General features: G+C 39.6%; 2 protein-coding genes across 2 annotated transcripts; both read right to left on the bottom strand.

The window, feature by feature from the left end:
• Window positions 1-3,914: 3,914 nt before the first annotated feature.
• LOC117342612 (adhesive plaque matrix protein-like) lies at window positions 3,915-6,883 on the bottom strand. Its single transcript, XM_033904809.1, has 2 exons — window positions 6,869-6,883; window positions 3,915-6,485 (listed from the first exon to the last, which is right to left on the bottom strand). The coding sequence occupies exons 1-2, from the start codon at window positions 6,881-6,883 to the stop codon at window positions 3,915-3,917; spliced, it is 2,586 nt and encodes an 861-aa protein (XP_033760700.1).
• A 289-nt stretch (window positions 6,884-7,172) lies between these two features.
• LOC117342209 (solute carrier family 22 member 5-like) lies at window positions 7,173-17,484 on the bottom strand. The gene is made up of 9 exons (XM_033904264.1): window positions 17,194-17,484; window positions 14,875-15,216; window positions 13,929-14,350; window positions 13,409-13,636; window positions 11,488-11,622; window positions 10,957-11,039; window positions 9,341-9,458; window positions 9,054-9,126; window positions 7,173-8,298 (listed from the first exon to the last, which is right to left on the bottom strand). The coding sequence occupies exons 1-9, from the start codon at window positions 17,290-17,292 to the stop codon at window positions 8,080-8,082; spliced, it is 1,719 nt and encodes a 572-aa protein (XP_033760155.1). The 5' UTR covers window positions 17,293-17,484; the 3' UTR covers window positions 7,173-8,079.
• Window positions 17,485-17,689: the final 205 nt, after the last annotated feature.

Below are 17,689 nucleotides of genomic sequence, written 5' to 3'. Positions count from 1 at the left end.
GTCATATGTATGTTTTATATCAAATCATTTTTGTTACATAAAAATCAGATTTCATTGTATTTCATGTTCGCGTGTTAATGTAGTTATTCAAGATGAAGCAAATTGAAAATTTCGTTACCACATATCTGTTATTACTATTTTTATTGAAATCAGATAAGGCCCGATTTTCAAACATTGGCTAAATCAGTCCTGTTGGAGTCAATATTTAAGATATCGCCCTGATCATTAAGTCAGTATTGCGTTGATGACTTCACAAATATTGTGACGTCACAATGCCGGACTGTAAATTCCCTGTTATTAAGATAGATATCACGTTATTCCATCTTGTGTAGGCCAGTTGCCGACTTGATATAAAACTTAAGGACATTTTATTCGGTAAATATGGCGTTTTATCAATCTAGATATTGACGTCGCACTTTGCCATAGGTTAATTTTTGGTTCTACCAGGTCGGTTTAACACCATATTGTCTTCACAAAGATCCGTATTTGATGAATATTATGTTAATATTTATATGATACTAACACTTTATCAGATTGTTATTAATTTTCATTGATACTTCAAGGGATTCTAACTATGTTTGTGTTGATGTTCCGTTGTGTGATTACCGTAAAATTTGTCTGAACACTGACTAAATCCAATTTCTGTTACCACTGGCTCTCTCAAATGAAAACACTCAATCAAGTTTTCAAAAAAGGAGTAAGATTATGTTGTCATTTAAAAGACATTACTATCTAGATAATCAAACAATGACAGTTTCTGTAATGATATCATGTGCTAATCGCAAAAAGTAAAAACCCAACAGTAACAATTTAACTAAATAATTTTGCATCTTCTTGAGAGCTGAAAGCCGTTCATTTTACCCGACAGAATTGCTACATTTTGTCGTTATTATCAAAAGAAAATCAGTTATAAATAAATAAGTAATAATAGATAAGATGTAAATGTCCCTCCAGGGCCTCTGGTTGTTACTATAGGATGTTTTTAACTGACATGCACTACGTTTCTGCAATGTTGATATTTCCGTCTCTGTAATCATCGAGTGTTTTACATTTAAGTAATGACACTTTGTAACGTTTCCAGTTGGTACCATAATGATCAATGCGTGCCATATTGTATTAACGTAATAAATATTTTACTGAATTGCTTCTGGGCAAGATGAAATGTTACTCTGTCTATTTGTTTTTGTAAAGGGAATGTAAAAAGACCACCACGATATAGGACACTGGTAAGCAATTCATTTGATGACATGCAATAAAATGAATTTTAATGACTGAATAGTATTCCAAAACAGGAACATGTTTTAAACAGAGAACACATCCCTTGATACTGTTTATTTATTTCTTTAAATAATAGATTTATTTTTAGAATATAATTCAACACATGGGAAGAAAAAATAAGGATAAGATATATACAAATAGTATTATAGTATTATCAGTATATATGTCTTAATTGTTCAAATGATCTTCTCTGGGTATAAGCACTCCACATTGTTGAAGATATTGTTTTACATTATATTTATATATGTATAGGGTGGTCGGGTGGTAAAGTGGTAACATACTTGCCTTTCATCTAGACGACCGGGGTTCGACTCCCTGAACGGTTATGAAAAAGGTTTTGGGGTCACCTGATGATCACGTGGGTTTTCGGCAGGTACTCCGGGTTCCTCCCTCGTGCTTCCATCCGGGCCAACATGCGTGATTAATATAAGTTGATATAACTTGTTTTGGAATTGTTGTAAACTAAATAAACTTTACATTAACATATTTGTCTTATTGTGTTTAATTTATGCCTGGCAGTAATTTCTGTTTAAGGGACGGATTTAAGAGACTTACAAGTACTATTTCTAGATATCAAGTATGGCATGTATGTGGCATGTCCTCCCTTACTACGTCATATACTTTTGTGACTAGTTTCCGTTACAGCTAATTAGGTTAGAGACAAATTATTTATTGCGATGAGTTAATTCAAACCTTATATACCGTGGAATACATGATGAAAATTTGTCAATTTGCTTTCACTTCCTTTTCAGACAACAAATTGCTCTGTTGCTCAGATTCTACTGTAATCCACGGAGAAAGTTGTATGATATATCATTTCTTGTGATCAAATTGTTGTACTTTAGGTAACAAATCGTTTCGTACTTGTATGTAGGGACACGTACATGTAACTCATCGCTTTTTTCAGAAACTTTGGTATTTGTTTAGCATACTGCCTTATTTGGTTTTAGCGGAAATCAATATTTTCGATCGGCAACCTGTGATCAAATTTGGTCTCCTATTGGACAACTGTTTGACAGGCAAAACAGATTGATTAGAAATTTCCTCCCAACAAACAAATTAGGTATAAGGACCTACTCAAAACAGCAAATCATCACTTATTATGAGCAAAATACAGTAACAATAATTTACAGACTCAAACTACAACTACAATGTCAATTTGTTTTCCTAATATAATGCGTACAATAAACAGCAAATCTGTGTTTTATCATGTCTACAGTGATTTCAATTGCTTACATTTCAACCAAACATACGCCTTTAGCAGAATTTACGCGCATTTCAACAAAACGTACGCCATTAGCGGAATTTACATTCATTTCAACTAAAAGTACGCCATTAGCGGAACTTACAGTCATTTCAACAAAACGTACGCCATTATCGGAATTTACACGTATTTCAACAAAACGTACGCCATTAGCAGAATTTACACACATTTCCTTCACTTCTTATGTATGATGTATCCGTTACTGCAAATACATTTATAATATTCCTTCGAGTGTGTGTTTTGTACACAAATATCCGTACGTTAGCAGCCGTAGAAGTTATTTGCCATATATAATACTCCTAAACCTGAACAAACACAATAAGTTCGAAAATGCATCATACGTATTTCTGGAAATATATCAAAATGCAATGTTTTACGGGTAATATAATCAGCACGTGGCGTATTAATCGGTTTAAAGATTTTATATTATAGGCATGACACCAGCAAAAAGTTAGTATCTGAGGAAATAACGTTGTTCTTAGTTCTTAGAGTAGATTAAAATGCATTTCAATGAATCATATATATATTCTCCTGTTTCCTTGAAGTCTATATAAAAATGTGATTGTATTTCAAAAGTATTATTAAAAAAGGAAACAAAAATGAACTCAAGTTTGTTTGTGACTGAATAGGCATCTTTGGCAATGCCTACAACGTAGGCTGCCATTATCGTTTGAGTCCTGATTTGAGTAAGATTTAATCAAGAATGCAGACAAGTCAACCCTTAATATGTAGGCTGCAGTCACCTGTTACCTCAGTGTAAATCTGGATGCATTTGAAATGTCCCTCCGGGGCTTCCGTATTAATCTGAATTATATCGTCATAGGGTTCGTGTATGTTTACCCTATTCATCTTGTTTCCCGTTTTGGAGAGTACTGTTGTTTATATATGTATTGTCATGTTGATTGTCGCTATATTACGGTAGGATTGGGTTTTTTTTTTAATGTAAAAACACGTTTCTCCAATTTTGCAAATTCATTATCTGTATTATTCATGTGTCTTGCACATAATCACCGACACCTTGTGACCAGTTGGTACCATAATGGTCAAGTTCAATACGTACCATCGCGAATTATCGAAACTATTAGTATGATAATTAGTTTACTGAACTGCTTTAATACCTAAACATGTACAGTTTACTCCTATTTCTGTTCTGTTCTTTTTGATGAACATAATTTAAACAGGCCGACTCGATATAGGACGTTGGTAGGCTGTGCACAGATTTTAGCTAGTCAAGTTGCATAGTGATGCATAGTAAAATGCATTTTAACGACTGTACTATACAGGAGTAACATTTTTTTTACATATACCCACCCTTTGGCACAACCCCAATCCCCCCCCCCCCCCCCCCCCCCCAAAAAAATAAAGCACGTATTCAACATGAATCGGGTGGTCGGGTCTGGTGGTCGGGTCTGGTGTTCGGGTCTTGTGGTCGGGTCTGGTGGTCCGATGGGGTGGTCTGATGGGGTGGTCGGGTCTGGTAGTCCGATGGGGTGGTCGGGTCTGGTGGTCGGGTCTGGTGGTCCGATGGGGTGGTCGGGTCTGGTGGTCGGGTCTGGTAGTCCGATGGGGTGGTCGGGTCTGGTGGTCGGGTCTGGTGGTCCGATGGGGTGGTCGGGTCTGGTGGTCGGGTCTGGTGGTCCGATGGGGTGATCGGGTCTATTGGTCGGGTCTGGTGGTCGGGTCTGGTGGTCGGATGGGGTGGTCGGGTCTTGTGTTCGGATGGGGTGGTCGGGTCTTGTGGTCGGATGGGGTGGTCGGGTCTTGTGGTCGGATGGGGTGGTCGGGTCTTGTGGTCGGATGGGGTGGTCGGGCCAGGTAGTCGGATGGGGTGGTCGGGTCTTGTGGTCGGATGGGGTGGTCGGGTCTTGGGGAAAGTTGGGGTGGTCGGGTCTGGTGGTCGGGTCTTGTGGTCGGATGAGATGGTCGGGTCTGGTTGTCGGATCTGGTGGTCGGGTCTTGTGGTCGGATGAGATGGTCGGGCCAAGTAGTCGGATCTGGTGGTCGGGTCTGGTGGTCGGGCCTTGTGGTCGGATGGGGTGGTCGGGCCAGGTAGTCGGATGGGTTGGTCGGGTCTTGTGGTCGGATGGTGTGGTCGGATGGGGTGGTCGGGTCTTGTGGTCGGGCCAGGTAGTCGGATGGGGTGGTCGGGTCTTGTGGTCGGATGAGATGGTCGGGTCTGGTTGTCGGATCTGGTGGTCGGGTCTTGTGGTCGGATGAGATGGTCGGGCCAGGTAGTCGGATCTGGTGGTCGGGTCTGGTGGTCGGGCCTTGTGGTCGGATGGGGTGGTCGGGCCAGGTGTTCGGATGGGGTGGTCGGGCCAGGAAGTCGGATGGGGTGGTCGGGTCTGGTGTTCGGATGGGGTGGTCGGGCCAGGTAGTCGGATGGGGTGGACGGGTTTGGTGTTCGGATGGGGTGGTCGGGTCTGGTGGTCGGATGGGGTGGTCGGGCCAGGTAGTCGGATGGGGTGGTCGGATGGGGTGGTCGGGTCTGGTGTTCGGATGGGGTGGTCGGGTCTGTTGGTCGGGTCTGGTGGTCGAGTCTGGTGGTCGGGTCTGGTGGTCGGGTCTGGTAGTCAGGTCTGGTGGTCGGGTCTGGTAGTCGGGTCTGGTGGTCGGGTCTGGTTGTCGGATGGGGTGGTCGGGTCTGGTTGTCGGATGGGGTGGTCGGGTCTGGTGGTCGGGTCTGGTGGTCGGGTCTGGTAGTCGGGTCTGGTGGTCGGATGGGGTGGTCGGATGGGGTAGTCGGATAGGGTGGTTGGGTCTTGTGGTCGGATGGGGTGGTTGGGTCTGTTGGTCGGGTCTGGTGGTCGGGTCTGGTTGTCGGATCTGGTGGTCGGGTCTGGTGGTCGGGTCTGGTGTTCGGGTCTGGTGGTCGGGTCTTGTGTTCGGGTCTTGTGGTCTGATTGGGTGGTCGGATGGGGTGGTCGGGTCTGGTGGTCGGGTCTGGTAGTCGGGTCTGGTGGTCGGATGGGGTGGTCGGATGGGGTAGTCGGATGGGGTGGTCGGGTCTGGTGGTCGGGTCTGGTGGTCGGGTCTTGTGGTCGGATGGGGTGGTCGGGTCTTGTGGTCGGATGGGGTGGTCGGGCCAGGTAGTCGGATGGGGTGGTCGGGTCTTGTGGTCGGATGGGGTGGTCGGATCTTGTGGCCGTTGGGGTGGTCGGGTCTGGTTGTCGGGTCTTGTGGTCGGATGAGATGGTCGGGTCTGGTTGTCGGATCTGGTGGTCGGGTCTTGTGGTCGGATGAGATGGTCGGGCCAGGTAGTCGGATCTGGTGGTCGGGTCTGGTGGTCGGGCCTTGTGGTCGGATGGGGTGGTCGGGCCAGGTAGTCGGATGGGTCGGTCGGGTCTTGTGGTCGGATGGGGTGGTCGGGTCTTGTGGTCGGATGGGGTGGTCGGGCCAGGTAGTCGGATGGGATGGTCGGGTCTTGTGGTCGGATGGGGTGGTCGGGCCAGGTAGTCGGATGGGTTGGTCGGGTCTTGTGGTCGGATGGGGTGGTCGGGCCAGGTAGTCGGATGGGGTGGTCGGGTCTTGTGGTCGGATGGGTTGGTCGGGCCAGGTAGTCGGATGGGGTGGTCGGGTCTTGTGGTCGGTTAGGGTGGTCGGGTCTGGTTGTCGGGTCTTGTGGTCGGATGAGATGGTCGGGTCTGGTTGTCGGATCTGGTGGTCGGGTCTTGTGGTCGGATGAGATGGTCGGGCCAGGTAGTCGGATCTGGTGGTCGGGTCTGGTGGTCGGATGGGGTGGTCGGATGGGGTGGTCGGATGGGGTGGTCGGGCCAGGTAGTCGGATGGGTTGGTCGGGTCTTGTGGTCGGATGGGGTGGTCGGGTCTTGTGGTCGGATGAGATGGTCGGGCCAGGTTGTTGGGTCTGGTGGTCGGGCCAGGTAGTCGGATCTGGTTGTCGGGTCTGGTGGTCGGGTCTTGTGGTCTGATGGGGTGGTCGGGTCTGGTTGTCAGATTGGGTGGTCAGGCCTAGTGATCGGGTCTGGTGGTCGGATGAGGTGGTCGCATGGTCTGGTGGTCGGGTGGTTGGGTATATTTGGATCGGGTGGTTAGGTGGTCGAGTGGTTCAGGGGTCGAGTGATTTAGAGGTCAGGTGGTTGGTTGGTTGGTCGGGTGGTCGGGTCGGTTTCCCGGATGGCCCACCTTGGTCTGGTGGTTGAGAGGTAGGGAGGTCATTGATTGGTTGGTCGGGTCTGGTCGTGTCGGGTGGCCGGATGGACCACCTTGGTCAGGTGTTTGGGTGGTAGGGAGCTCAGTGGTGGGTTAGACCACCCCGGTCGGGTTTACATTATACTTCTTTTGATCGCTTATCTAAACGTGGCTCACACAGCGTTTAACCATGATTGCGGGTCACTTGATGCGATTTCGATGGACTGTTTATGTTATCAAAGACCATGCATAAAATCAGATATTATCTCAAATCGTTTCCGTTATTCGGTCTTAATATTAAGAAAGCATTCTTCTATTCGCTTAATTTTTAAAATACACATTATGACTGTTAAAAAGGAGAATCGGTAGCAATACGTTAAAATGATTCTGAATATGCTCTAGGAATTTAAGCCTGCTATGTACTATCATTCATTTATTTATGCTATATCAACCTCAATATAAAATAAACGCGTGGAGAAGCTAAGTGGCGATGACTATATTTCATTTATTTGAATTGTTTCTTTTATATCTAAGGTCGTTATAATACAAAATGTTTATTATAATACCGCAATTTCAGTGTAAGACTTTGACGGCAGGGAGAAAAAATGCAACACAGGATTCGATCGCGTGCGATATCACGATCTAATTATTTCTCATTATATTGTGATCAGGACTTAGACACGTTTGATGCTCGTTGATAAGATCATAAAAAATCGAATCACTTTTGACATGTAACATATTAAGTTGGGGAAACACGTATGTTACTTACTAGTAATGTAAAGTTAGCAATAGGAATAGTGATATCATAAGGCTAGGCATATCATAAAGTGATTTTTTTTTTATTTTTCGGCCCCTGGTTGTTACTTTGTACAGATACAAGTTGATAAGTTTGTACGTTAAAATGATTTTCAACCTGACCATGACAGTAAGCATTGCTTAACAGACAAATTAAAGGGACCAATCACATTTTGTTTTTAATTTTGCATTTTGATATTAAGCTGTTTAGACTATTGTAATATGTTTTGTTTATATTTGTTACTTACACAACTGTTGAATATGCCGAAATATTTGCAGAATCAATATATTTTACGAACATCCGGACTCAAACAGCATAATATGATCTTTCATATTACCCAAAAGGAAGGTCGGAAACGTAAGTGGTTGTGCAGGTCTGCCTACACTTTTTCACGTTCTACCGGATACCTACAATAGCCCTTGCTGACATGGAGAAAGGTGGTATGTGTGCTCTCCACTGCGCAACCCGATCTCTGTCATTACGCTATTTTCGTACACTATTTATTATGATTTTGCTCACTGGTGAAGCTCAAGATTTAGATTTAAATCTTCGTTTTACGACTAATGTGATCTGGGATTTAATTTATTCCAGATCACAATTTGTGTTTGTTTTCTGATATTATATTATCCGATACAATCTTGTCGATTGAGGGAATTTCATGATCTTTCGCGGTCTTTCCGTTGTCTTCGTCTGTTTTGATTAGATCTTCCATGTGTTTCCCCTTTGTTTCGACCAGGAATAAAGTACAGCATGCGGAAGTGACCAAAAGTCCACCGAATAGGAAGTACATAAGTCCTGGTGTGTGTTTGTTCTGAAATCCAAATGCCAGTCACATAAGTTAATGCATCGAAACCATATTTTCAAATCTACTGAAAAAGACAAATATTATGTTACTAATGACCTAGCAGTGTCGTGATATTTCAGTAATATTGGTTGTCAAATTATGAACATCATCCACATATGATGTAGCGATTATATTCCGTGCCGTCTACACAAACAAATAACACTGCTAGTTATGAGCTTAACAACAGATGGAGTGCATACCTAAAATGGGTATAACACCTGTATCATACAGGGTGTCACTCCTCTAGGATGTGTAACTGATGCGGGGACCTTGAGTATCAAAAATCACATTGGAAATCCAACGTTAGAACTGACCGAATGTAGAAATAAAAATGGGGGAAGAATTAACCCCATAATTTATGTAATTTCACATTTTTGTTAATCTTTAAGAACACGAAATACCCGTGTGTAATCTGAACTAGTGTCACTATTCCGACTGAAGCTTAACTTAACATGAAAGGATTTGGAGTTTGTCCAAAGCCAAACGCCCTTAAACAATCGGATTTGCGTGTTCACTTGTTCTCCGTTAATCCATTATTCAATAAGTATACTGATTAAGTTTACTTTCGCTGTAAGTGGCAGTATACATAAACCTGAATTTACATTTATTTTGTTTAGTAAACGTAATAACGACAGTACATACAGTCTGACTGAATACTATCCAGCAATTTGAGATTGAAACATATTTAATAAAGCTATAGTAATTTATTAATATGTATTCACCAGATAAATGATCTTGGGTGCAATCATCGCTCCTACTCTTGATATAGAATTATTAAGTCCAAATCCGATGTTCCTGTAAAGATATAAAATCAATTTTCATGGAATTCAACAACGAAATAGTCGCGGTATCACAACTTTTAGACGATATACATTTTTATAACAGTTTTATAAATATGGAATTCATATTTCACTATGATATGACACATGTAAGTCTGAAGTATTGTAATAAATTGATAATGACGGTAAGGTAAGAACCAGGGATATCTGATATAAACATAGTATACTACCTTACAACTGTTGGGTACGTCTCTGTAGTTAGCAGCATTAGTGCGGACCAACCAGACGCTACACAGAGTTTAGCAGTCAGCGCAAACGCATTCATCAGCTGATCTTTCTCATCTAGGTCTGCAAGTAACAATATACAATTAGTTTTATACCAGTATTTCTATGTTATAGAACTGTTAAAATAACAAACGTCTTCTGTGAAAATCCTAAATCAGTATTGTAAAAAAGACCTAAACTGTAAACGTTCGTGTCATATCTAAGTATCGTTTGATAAATTCCATATCGAATTGACACTAATGTAAGATAAAAAAAAATGTATCTAAAATGGGATTGAAGACCTAAATATTCTATATAGAATTTTCCCGACCCTCGCTCTACACTAACATGAAGAGGACCTAAAGCAATGTATTTTACCAACTGATGGTCAGATCATCTACATAAACCAATACATAGATACATCGTCACTTTACTGTAATTGTCAGAACATCTACATAAACCAATGCATAGATACATCGTCACTTTACTGTAATTGTCAGAACATCTACATAAACTAATACATAGATACATCGCCGCTTTAATGTAAAGTTGGTAATACTCGCAGTAAACTTAATGGCGTTCATTAATGTTAGCATGAAAATAAAGACCTAGCCAAACTTCAAAGCTTGCGAACAACCAAGAAATATTAAATAGACTACCAGGCCTGCAGGTAAACATGTTGAAGTATTATGATTAAGGAAATGCAAATAGTTTCAAACGACTTTCAGGTAAACACCATACATGCTTTCCAATTCGGGTTTTAAACAATACGAACCGCTTTTTACGGATTTGTATTGATATCTTAAGGCCTTAAGGTATTTGAAAAAAAAAAATACAATAAATCACCAAGAGACTCGGAAATGTGGATTTAAATGAATATCGAGAAATGATAGTCGCACGCTCTTTTTCGCGACGTGAACTTTTTCCCCGCACATTTTATTCGAGCACTGACTATCTATGTAAGTCCCTGTAGTGTTCCTACCGTTAAATATTTCTAACCAATTGTTCAATAATTCGTCCTATATTTTTTTTTTTTTTTTACTGGCCTGTCTCAAGGCACATATATAACAATTATTATCATAAAATGCATTGTATGATATCTATAACTGACTAAAGAAGTCAACATCGAAAACACACGCCTCTGTCAGGATATTTGATGAGATTTGAGAAACTATTGAATATTTAACCTCTTAAAACATAGCATGCATTATATCGCTGGTCGATTGCAATGAATGTTTTTGATAGGGTTATTAATCACCTTCTCTAGATCTGTTTTCTTACTTGCGGACAATATTTAATCTAGGTGATTCGATTCCACCCAGACGTGATACAGCGTGATACTATTACAAATATTGTCACTACACGTTCTACAACATCAAGACTAAAGTCAAGTGTGTCATGAATTGATTCTTCAAATATAAATTTGTTTGTAATCTTAAATTCGTATTGATAACCCTAAATGGAATTTACTTAGTTTCCATAGTAACACTGTAACAGACATAATTAAGTGGTTTATACCTCTGAGAATGGGGACATGTTGAAATATTTACCATATGAAATAAATATGATAGTGTATATTTACCGCTAATCTCAACTGCTGCCACAACAACCCCTGATAAACCTCCTATCAGCAATAAGGCAAACGCTGTCTTTTGGCGACCAAACCTGTGTGCATAATGAAATCATTTAAATGCAGTTTAATCATTTGACGAAAATAGACAACTTGCAAAATAGTATGCAAGGAAAGAATCAATTCGACATCCAAACCACTTAGTTTGGATTATGATGTAAATAATACATATTTTCAACAATTCTGATGTATCTGTAATAGATGATTCCGTTTGTAACGTCCAGTCTCATGTTTTGGACATGACATGTCTTTGCTTTGAGCCACGTGAACAATTCCACAACAATTTTTGCTGATAAGACGACATCTACCTTTTGATAAGAATTGACCAATAGCCGAAGTAGTCCCCATTTATACCATCATTTGCTCATCATTTATTTTTAGCAGTTTAAAGACTTGATTACAAATCTATCAACGCCTATGTTTGACTGATAATTAATTAATATAAAAGTTATTTGATGTGAAAGTTAATGGTTAAAACCTTACCTGTTCGCTAGGAAGAATGTGATTATCTGAGCAGGAACCTCCACAGCACTAAGCAGGAACATATTAAGGTATAAATTGCCGGATAAACTTTGTACAGCGAACGAAATGGAGTAGTAACCGTAGCCACAGGACAACCTAAGGAAAGGAAAATGTAAAAATAACTTTCAACTCAAAATTTTTGTACTATGGCACTGTGTGTAGATAATGTATAAATTATGGCACTGTGTGTGTAGATAATGTTGATTGTCTGCCGTTGTATGTAGATAATGTTTATTGTCTGGCACTGTGTGTAGATAATGTTTATTGTCTGCCGTTGTATGTAGATAATGTTAATTGTCTGGCGTTGTACGTAGATAATGTGTACAGTCTAGATATTGTAAATAGTTCGCCAACGCTCCTTACATTTTGTCCCTATTTACCGATATTAAAATATCATTTGTCTATGCTCTACCGGATGGTGCAATTCGAAGGAAGATCAGTATGTCATTATTCCTCGATACATTGAAGTTTTTCGGTACAAACTTTGACAAAATTGTTGTATATTATTATACACCCCTTTCACCTTTATTGTCCAGTAATTTTTACATTCGAAAAAAAGTTTCTCGTATTACTCCCGTGAAACCACAATAATATACAATGTACAAGCAGAAAGTTTATTTTCGATGGTTATCATTTTACATGATTCTTTGATGATAAATTCATGGTGTAGGTTCCTGGAATATTTCATCATTACGGAACATATTTTGGTGATTTCTGTTGTCTTATCACAAACGCTGTTTGAGTGAGTACCGTTAAAACACGAGTACCGTATGATGTTCCCTGATCCAAATCAGTAGCGTGCGTGCCCACCTCCTTACCAGGTGATTTTTTGTTTTCGTTTGAGGGACATTATTCCACTCCAGAGTAAGGCCCTGCGTGAGTTGAGCGACGTTATATGGAACGTTAACGCTCTTCCTTACCCTCCTGACTAGCTCGTCCCACAAATGCTCGATTGGGGACATACATGTATCTGGACTGTATGGTGACCATCAAGAACGGAACGTTGTTTTGAACCAGAATGTCATGACAAACCCTCGCAACACAGGGTATCGCGTTATCCTGCTGCAACGTAAGGTTACGTTGATGAATAAGCAGAAGAACGTGTGGTCTCAAGACCTGATCCCGATATCTTACTAATGTAAGATTACCATCGATAAACACAAAAGGTGTTTTCGCTCCTTGAGATATCCCTGCCCCTACCATAACAGACCCATCTCCAAATGTATTGCTTTCCGATACACAAGCGCCAGAATATCGCTTACTACGACATCGAAAGACCCGTTGTCGTCCATCTGACATGTAAAACGTAAATCGTCAGTGAACAACACGCGTCTCCAATGGGCCAAACGAACCTATTTGATGCATATGCAAACCGCCACTGCATTCGTCGTTGGCGTCGCTTCTGTGTAAATGGCGGACAAATATAGCGATGTCGTGGCCTAACTGAAACATCCGCAGCCGATTTCAAACCGTTCTTGGACACACTGGCCGACCACGAGTGCCGACAGCTTGACGTGCCGTCTCCGCAGTCTGATATCGTCACGGAGGTGTGAGAGACGCATGTCTCTATATTGACGTCGCGACGTCATGCGCGGGCGTCCGTCCCCGGGACTGCCACCCAATCTCCCTGTGACTCTGAGACGCCGAACTAAATGGAATGTTGCGGTCTCATTTATACTATATCGCTGAGCTACATGACGTTGTGAATGCCCCTGCATTATCAGAGCAATGACCCTACCCCTATCGAATTATTCTATTGAATTCAACCACCTGTCTGAAAGTTATATTAGAAAAAATGAACTTGCATTTCTATTATTACTATTACTTTAATAGTCATGAGGCTGAGAGTTATATTGATTTAAGCTCGTATACATGTACGTACCATCCTACGCCCAAAAGACAAGTTTGTTTCAATAAGGTTCTGTGGAAAACCAAATCTTTTATCGTGTATTTCTTATCATCAGTTTTCATGTCTTCCTCTGTCAGAAAGCGCAGACGCTTTAAATCAGGAACAGGACGGCCATTCATACGAGCCATTCGCCGAATAACGTCCTCGGCTTCCTCTATCCTGTTGTGGGAAACGAGGTATCGGAAACTCTCGGGAATTATCCTGCAACAATGAAAAATAGAAGCATTCTTTAAACACATAGCGCGAGGCAAGCGCTACATCGGTTTTTAGTTTCCCGAAGACGTTTCCTCCCAAACAATCACAAAATAGATACTTCAAAAGAACTGATAATTTAATTGTCCCACATATATTTAGCAAGCAAAAGTACATTGTATTTTTCATTCAGAGAAAGCGAATTATAAACCGACTGTGCCACCCGGGTGAATTCTTGACATAAGACCAAGAATGATTCTAGAAATGGTTGACATTGGTATTACTTTAATGGCATATTTACCACCAGCAGAACATCCATGGAAAGGTAAGAATCGCCGTGGCGAAATGTAGGTACTTCCAGTCATGTAGCCACATTGACACAAATCCAAACACGCATGCCCAGAAACCCCAAGCCGGGACCGCTGTTACGATTGCACGACGTTTTGCAGGACTAAATTCAATCAGAAAATTGTAAAATACCGTCAAATAACAGCCTATACCAAAACCAAGAAAGAACCGCAATATGGCGAACATCTCCCAGGATACCGAAAACCCAGCCAAGACGTTGAAGATAGTCATGATGAGCAAGGATATGAAGAAGGTAGGTTTTCGACCAATGATATCTGCCATATGACCAGAGACCACGCCGCTGATCAACAGCCCAGCCATCTGTACTGTGGTTATTGTAGAGGTTAGTGAGTCTTTGTCACACACCAACGCCCACTGTATAGCGAAATGAAACACGAACTATAATCATATCAAAACATATATAAAAACTTTTGTGGCGATACACAAACAGCATCCGACAGACTTTTACAAGGCCAAGTTTATTGTAGCATCAATGTCAATATCTTGATTATCTCTTTAAGCATATCATGTTATTAGGATTTGATCTAGTGATAAATTAGCTTATCTTAACTTCCGCTTCCCTGTTATAATAGTCTATATATGTGTGTGTGGTGCTGGCTTTTTAAAAGTGATTTAAAGCTCTATATATGCCATAGAGCGCGTTCCCTTTATGACGTCATAATTGTAGCAATGGATGTTTCATAAAAAGGATCATGTACTTATAATGCATAATTAAACTTGGTACAATTGTGTCTACGAAATTAGTAAACTCATTAGTTTTTAAATAATCAGGCAAGCATAAATATACACCTATATAATATTTACAAGTACATAATCAAATATTTGAACAGGTGTCTGTATGTTATATATCGTTACAAACACGATTGTTTTGTACTCACCTCATTTACGACAGTATTCATGTTGGCCTCAAACCGAAACTCTATACACTTGTCAGCAGTAGCATTTTCTGGGGGGTGACATTGTTGATAAGAACTGTTAAAGAAATTGGCGTCGTTCGTTGAAATGTTCATGGAAACTGACTGGTTTGTATATATGTTTGATACCTCATATACACACTCCCATCCGGGAACTGCTCCACCAAACGCCATCATTAACATACTCCATGTCGCACTTAGTTTGGTTACCATAACAATGGTAAAAAGGATGAGTTGGAACGTTGAAAGCCCGCCACATTCATCAATGAGGCCTTCTAGGTAAGCACTGACACTTGACATCGTTCTCTACCACAAATGAATAGCACGAGATTACTGTCATGGTATTCCAACAGTTTACCGGAAGACATATGTTCATGTATTCTAAGGTTTCTGTTATAAATAGTATTTATACTATGTCAATAATTCTATAACTTGGACGTGTATCAAGCTTATTTTAGGAGCAAATTAAAACACAGCATACATCAAACTTGTTACAAGCATTGCTATGACATTAATTTCGGAGAATTCTTTATTCTATTTAAGTAATAAAACACACATACCGATTATCTAATATTATTATCATATACTTATCTAAGCAAGTAATAAAAACAAAACTTATATCAGACCTGTTATAAGTACATGTACTACAATAACGTAATTCCGGCGGATATATACATGTATCTTGTTTTAGGAAGTCATTAAAACACACCAAAATCTACATCTGACCTTATACAACTTTTACTATAACATCAATTTCGGAGTATATCAATTTTATTTTAGGAAACTATTTAAACACACCATACCGATGTTCTGTTATTATAATTCCTAAAACGAACATCTTAAAAGTGCACAACGAGTTACATAACTTTATGGTGACAATCAAATTGTATTTATTTTTTTATTTGTTAGCTTAAGGAAATGATAGAAAACACCATCCTAGCAAGTACGATTCCATGTGTTAAGGATACACTATTAAAGCAATAAATCAATATGATTAAGTTATGTCCAGAAAAAAGGCCACTTTATAGATTTGATCAGAGTTAATAAAATCACGAGACCAGGGCCAAGTTGATCAAAAGATGGCTAGCTCAATCACGTGAAATAGGCAGGTAGGACGAGACTGAAGAGTGCTGGAGTTTCGTCAAAAACATTGTGAAGCTAGTTTTACCAGAACGATTCCATCGGGATTTTAAAATTGTTGCTAAACTGCGATTAACCTAATTTTCTTTAGAGCAAATTGGCCTTAGATGCAATTGTATTGTCATGCAAACGAAAGCTTGAAATCTATCTCAAGAAATTATTGTTTAAATAGTCATTTGCATAAAAACGAATAACGCACCTGACAATATCACGGAAGAAGTTTTAACAAAAGGCAGACAATTAGGTATGTATGTATGGATAATAACACTATAAAACTGAAAGTGTTCTGAAAGCGCATCTACAATATAACATAGATGATACCATCTAAAATTGAAATACATCGTGTATTAAGACTAACAGTATGATGATTTTCACCCGGGACATTTTTGACATTGTAAATTCTTATTTCTGAAGTACATTATACGCACAACTGCTTAAGGATCAATAGGAATAAATTGTTTGGTTTCTCTTCCGCGAATGAATATCAAATGTGTTTATGTGTGTTTGCATTTATCATAGATATTATTTCAATTCAATTCAAATTTATTCCTTAAGTTTTACAACTTATTGGATAACATAATATAATTTGTACATACATTTATGGACAAAGGCACCCACTTAATTCATCATTCATTCTACAAAATTCTTCTTACTCTCTTCACATACATCTACAGTCAACAACAATAAATCTTACAACAATTTTAAAGAACAAAGCAAAAATATATCATTAATCAAATAAGTTGAAAATGAACATATTTTAATTAAGATTTGATAACAAATCTTTCCTGCGTTTATTTGCTAGTGATAGGTATTTTCCTAAATTGTTTAGTTCTTTTGTATTTTCTACTTTGAGTAATTGAATAAGTTTAAACATACTAGGTTTTTGGAAATAATATGGTTTAATCAAATTAAGACGAATGTCTGCGTAACAGTTGCATTTAAAAATAAGATATTAAATATAAATATTACATGTTTACACACAACTATGTTCATCATTATATACATTATATATGTAAACTCTCACAGAATGAGATTACTAAGCAATATTTTTGTTACAAACATATTTTGTTACAAACTGACCATTATTATTGTTTGTTTTTGTTTTTATATAAAACTCAGTGACTGCCTATGTATTATACATACCGAGTTCAGTTCTCTGCTGTGCCGGGAGTACTGTAGTAGTTGGTCCTTTACAGACACTGTCGACTTGCTCCGTAATCTGGTCAACAAGTAATCCGGCATGTTTAGAGATGATGGAATGCCTTATCATACCTTTGTCTCTAATTTGACCTTTCACAAGCTGGTAACAAAATTATTTGTTTTGTAACTGTACAGGTGCTTACCTGCATAAGCATTCTTTCAAGTACAAGGTCGAGAAGGTTTATGACTCTTCGGGAAGAATAACAAATGAAACTTACCCTACAGAGGACCAGTTTAATAGCTGTATTGTTACAGGAAATTACATTTTCATCAATTTTGTCTTCAAAAAAATATACGTTTGAAATATGATATATGTGTATATATCAAACTAAGCAAAGTGTGTCCAATAGTAGTTTTTCTCCATTTAATTCTTGATCTATCAATGTTAACTTTCATTGCAGTATACCGATGATAATAATATATACTGAGATGTATTAAT

Source organism: Pecten maximus, chromosome 14, assembly GCF_902652985.1.
Source record: "Pecten maximus chromosome 14, xPecMax1.1, whole genome shotgun sequence".
NCBI lineage: Eukaryota > Metazoa > Mollusca > Bivalvia > Pectinida > Pectinidae > Pecten > Pecten maximus.
The sequence above is the reverse complement of the archived record's forward strand: the minus strand, read 5'-3'. Positions and strand labels throughout refer to the sequence as shown.

Coding starts and splice junctions, on each gene's coding strand:
- LOC117342209 (XM_033904264.1), bottom strand. CDS start 17,292: ATGCCGGATTACTTGTTGACCAGATTACGGAGCAAGTCGACAGTGTCT. Junction 11,623..13,408: donor TGTCTTTTGGGCGTAGGATG/GTACGTACATGT, acceptor TCCTTTCCTTAG/GTTGTCCTGTGGCTACGGTT. Junction 8,299..9,053: donor CACCCAAGATCATTTATCTG/GTGAATACATAT, acceptor TTTGGATTTCAG/AACAAACACACACCAGGACT.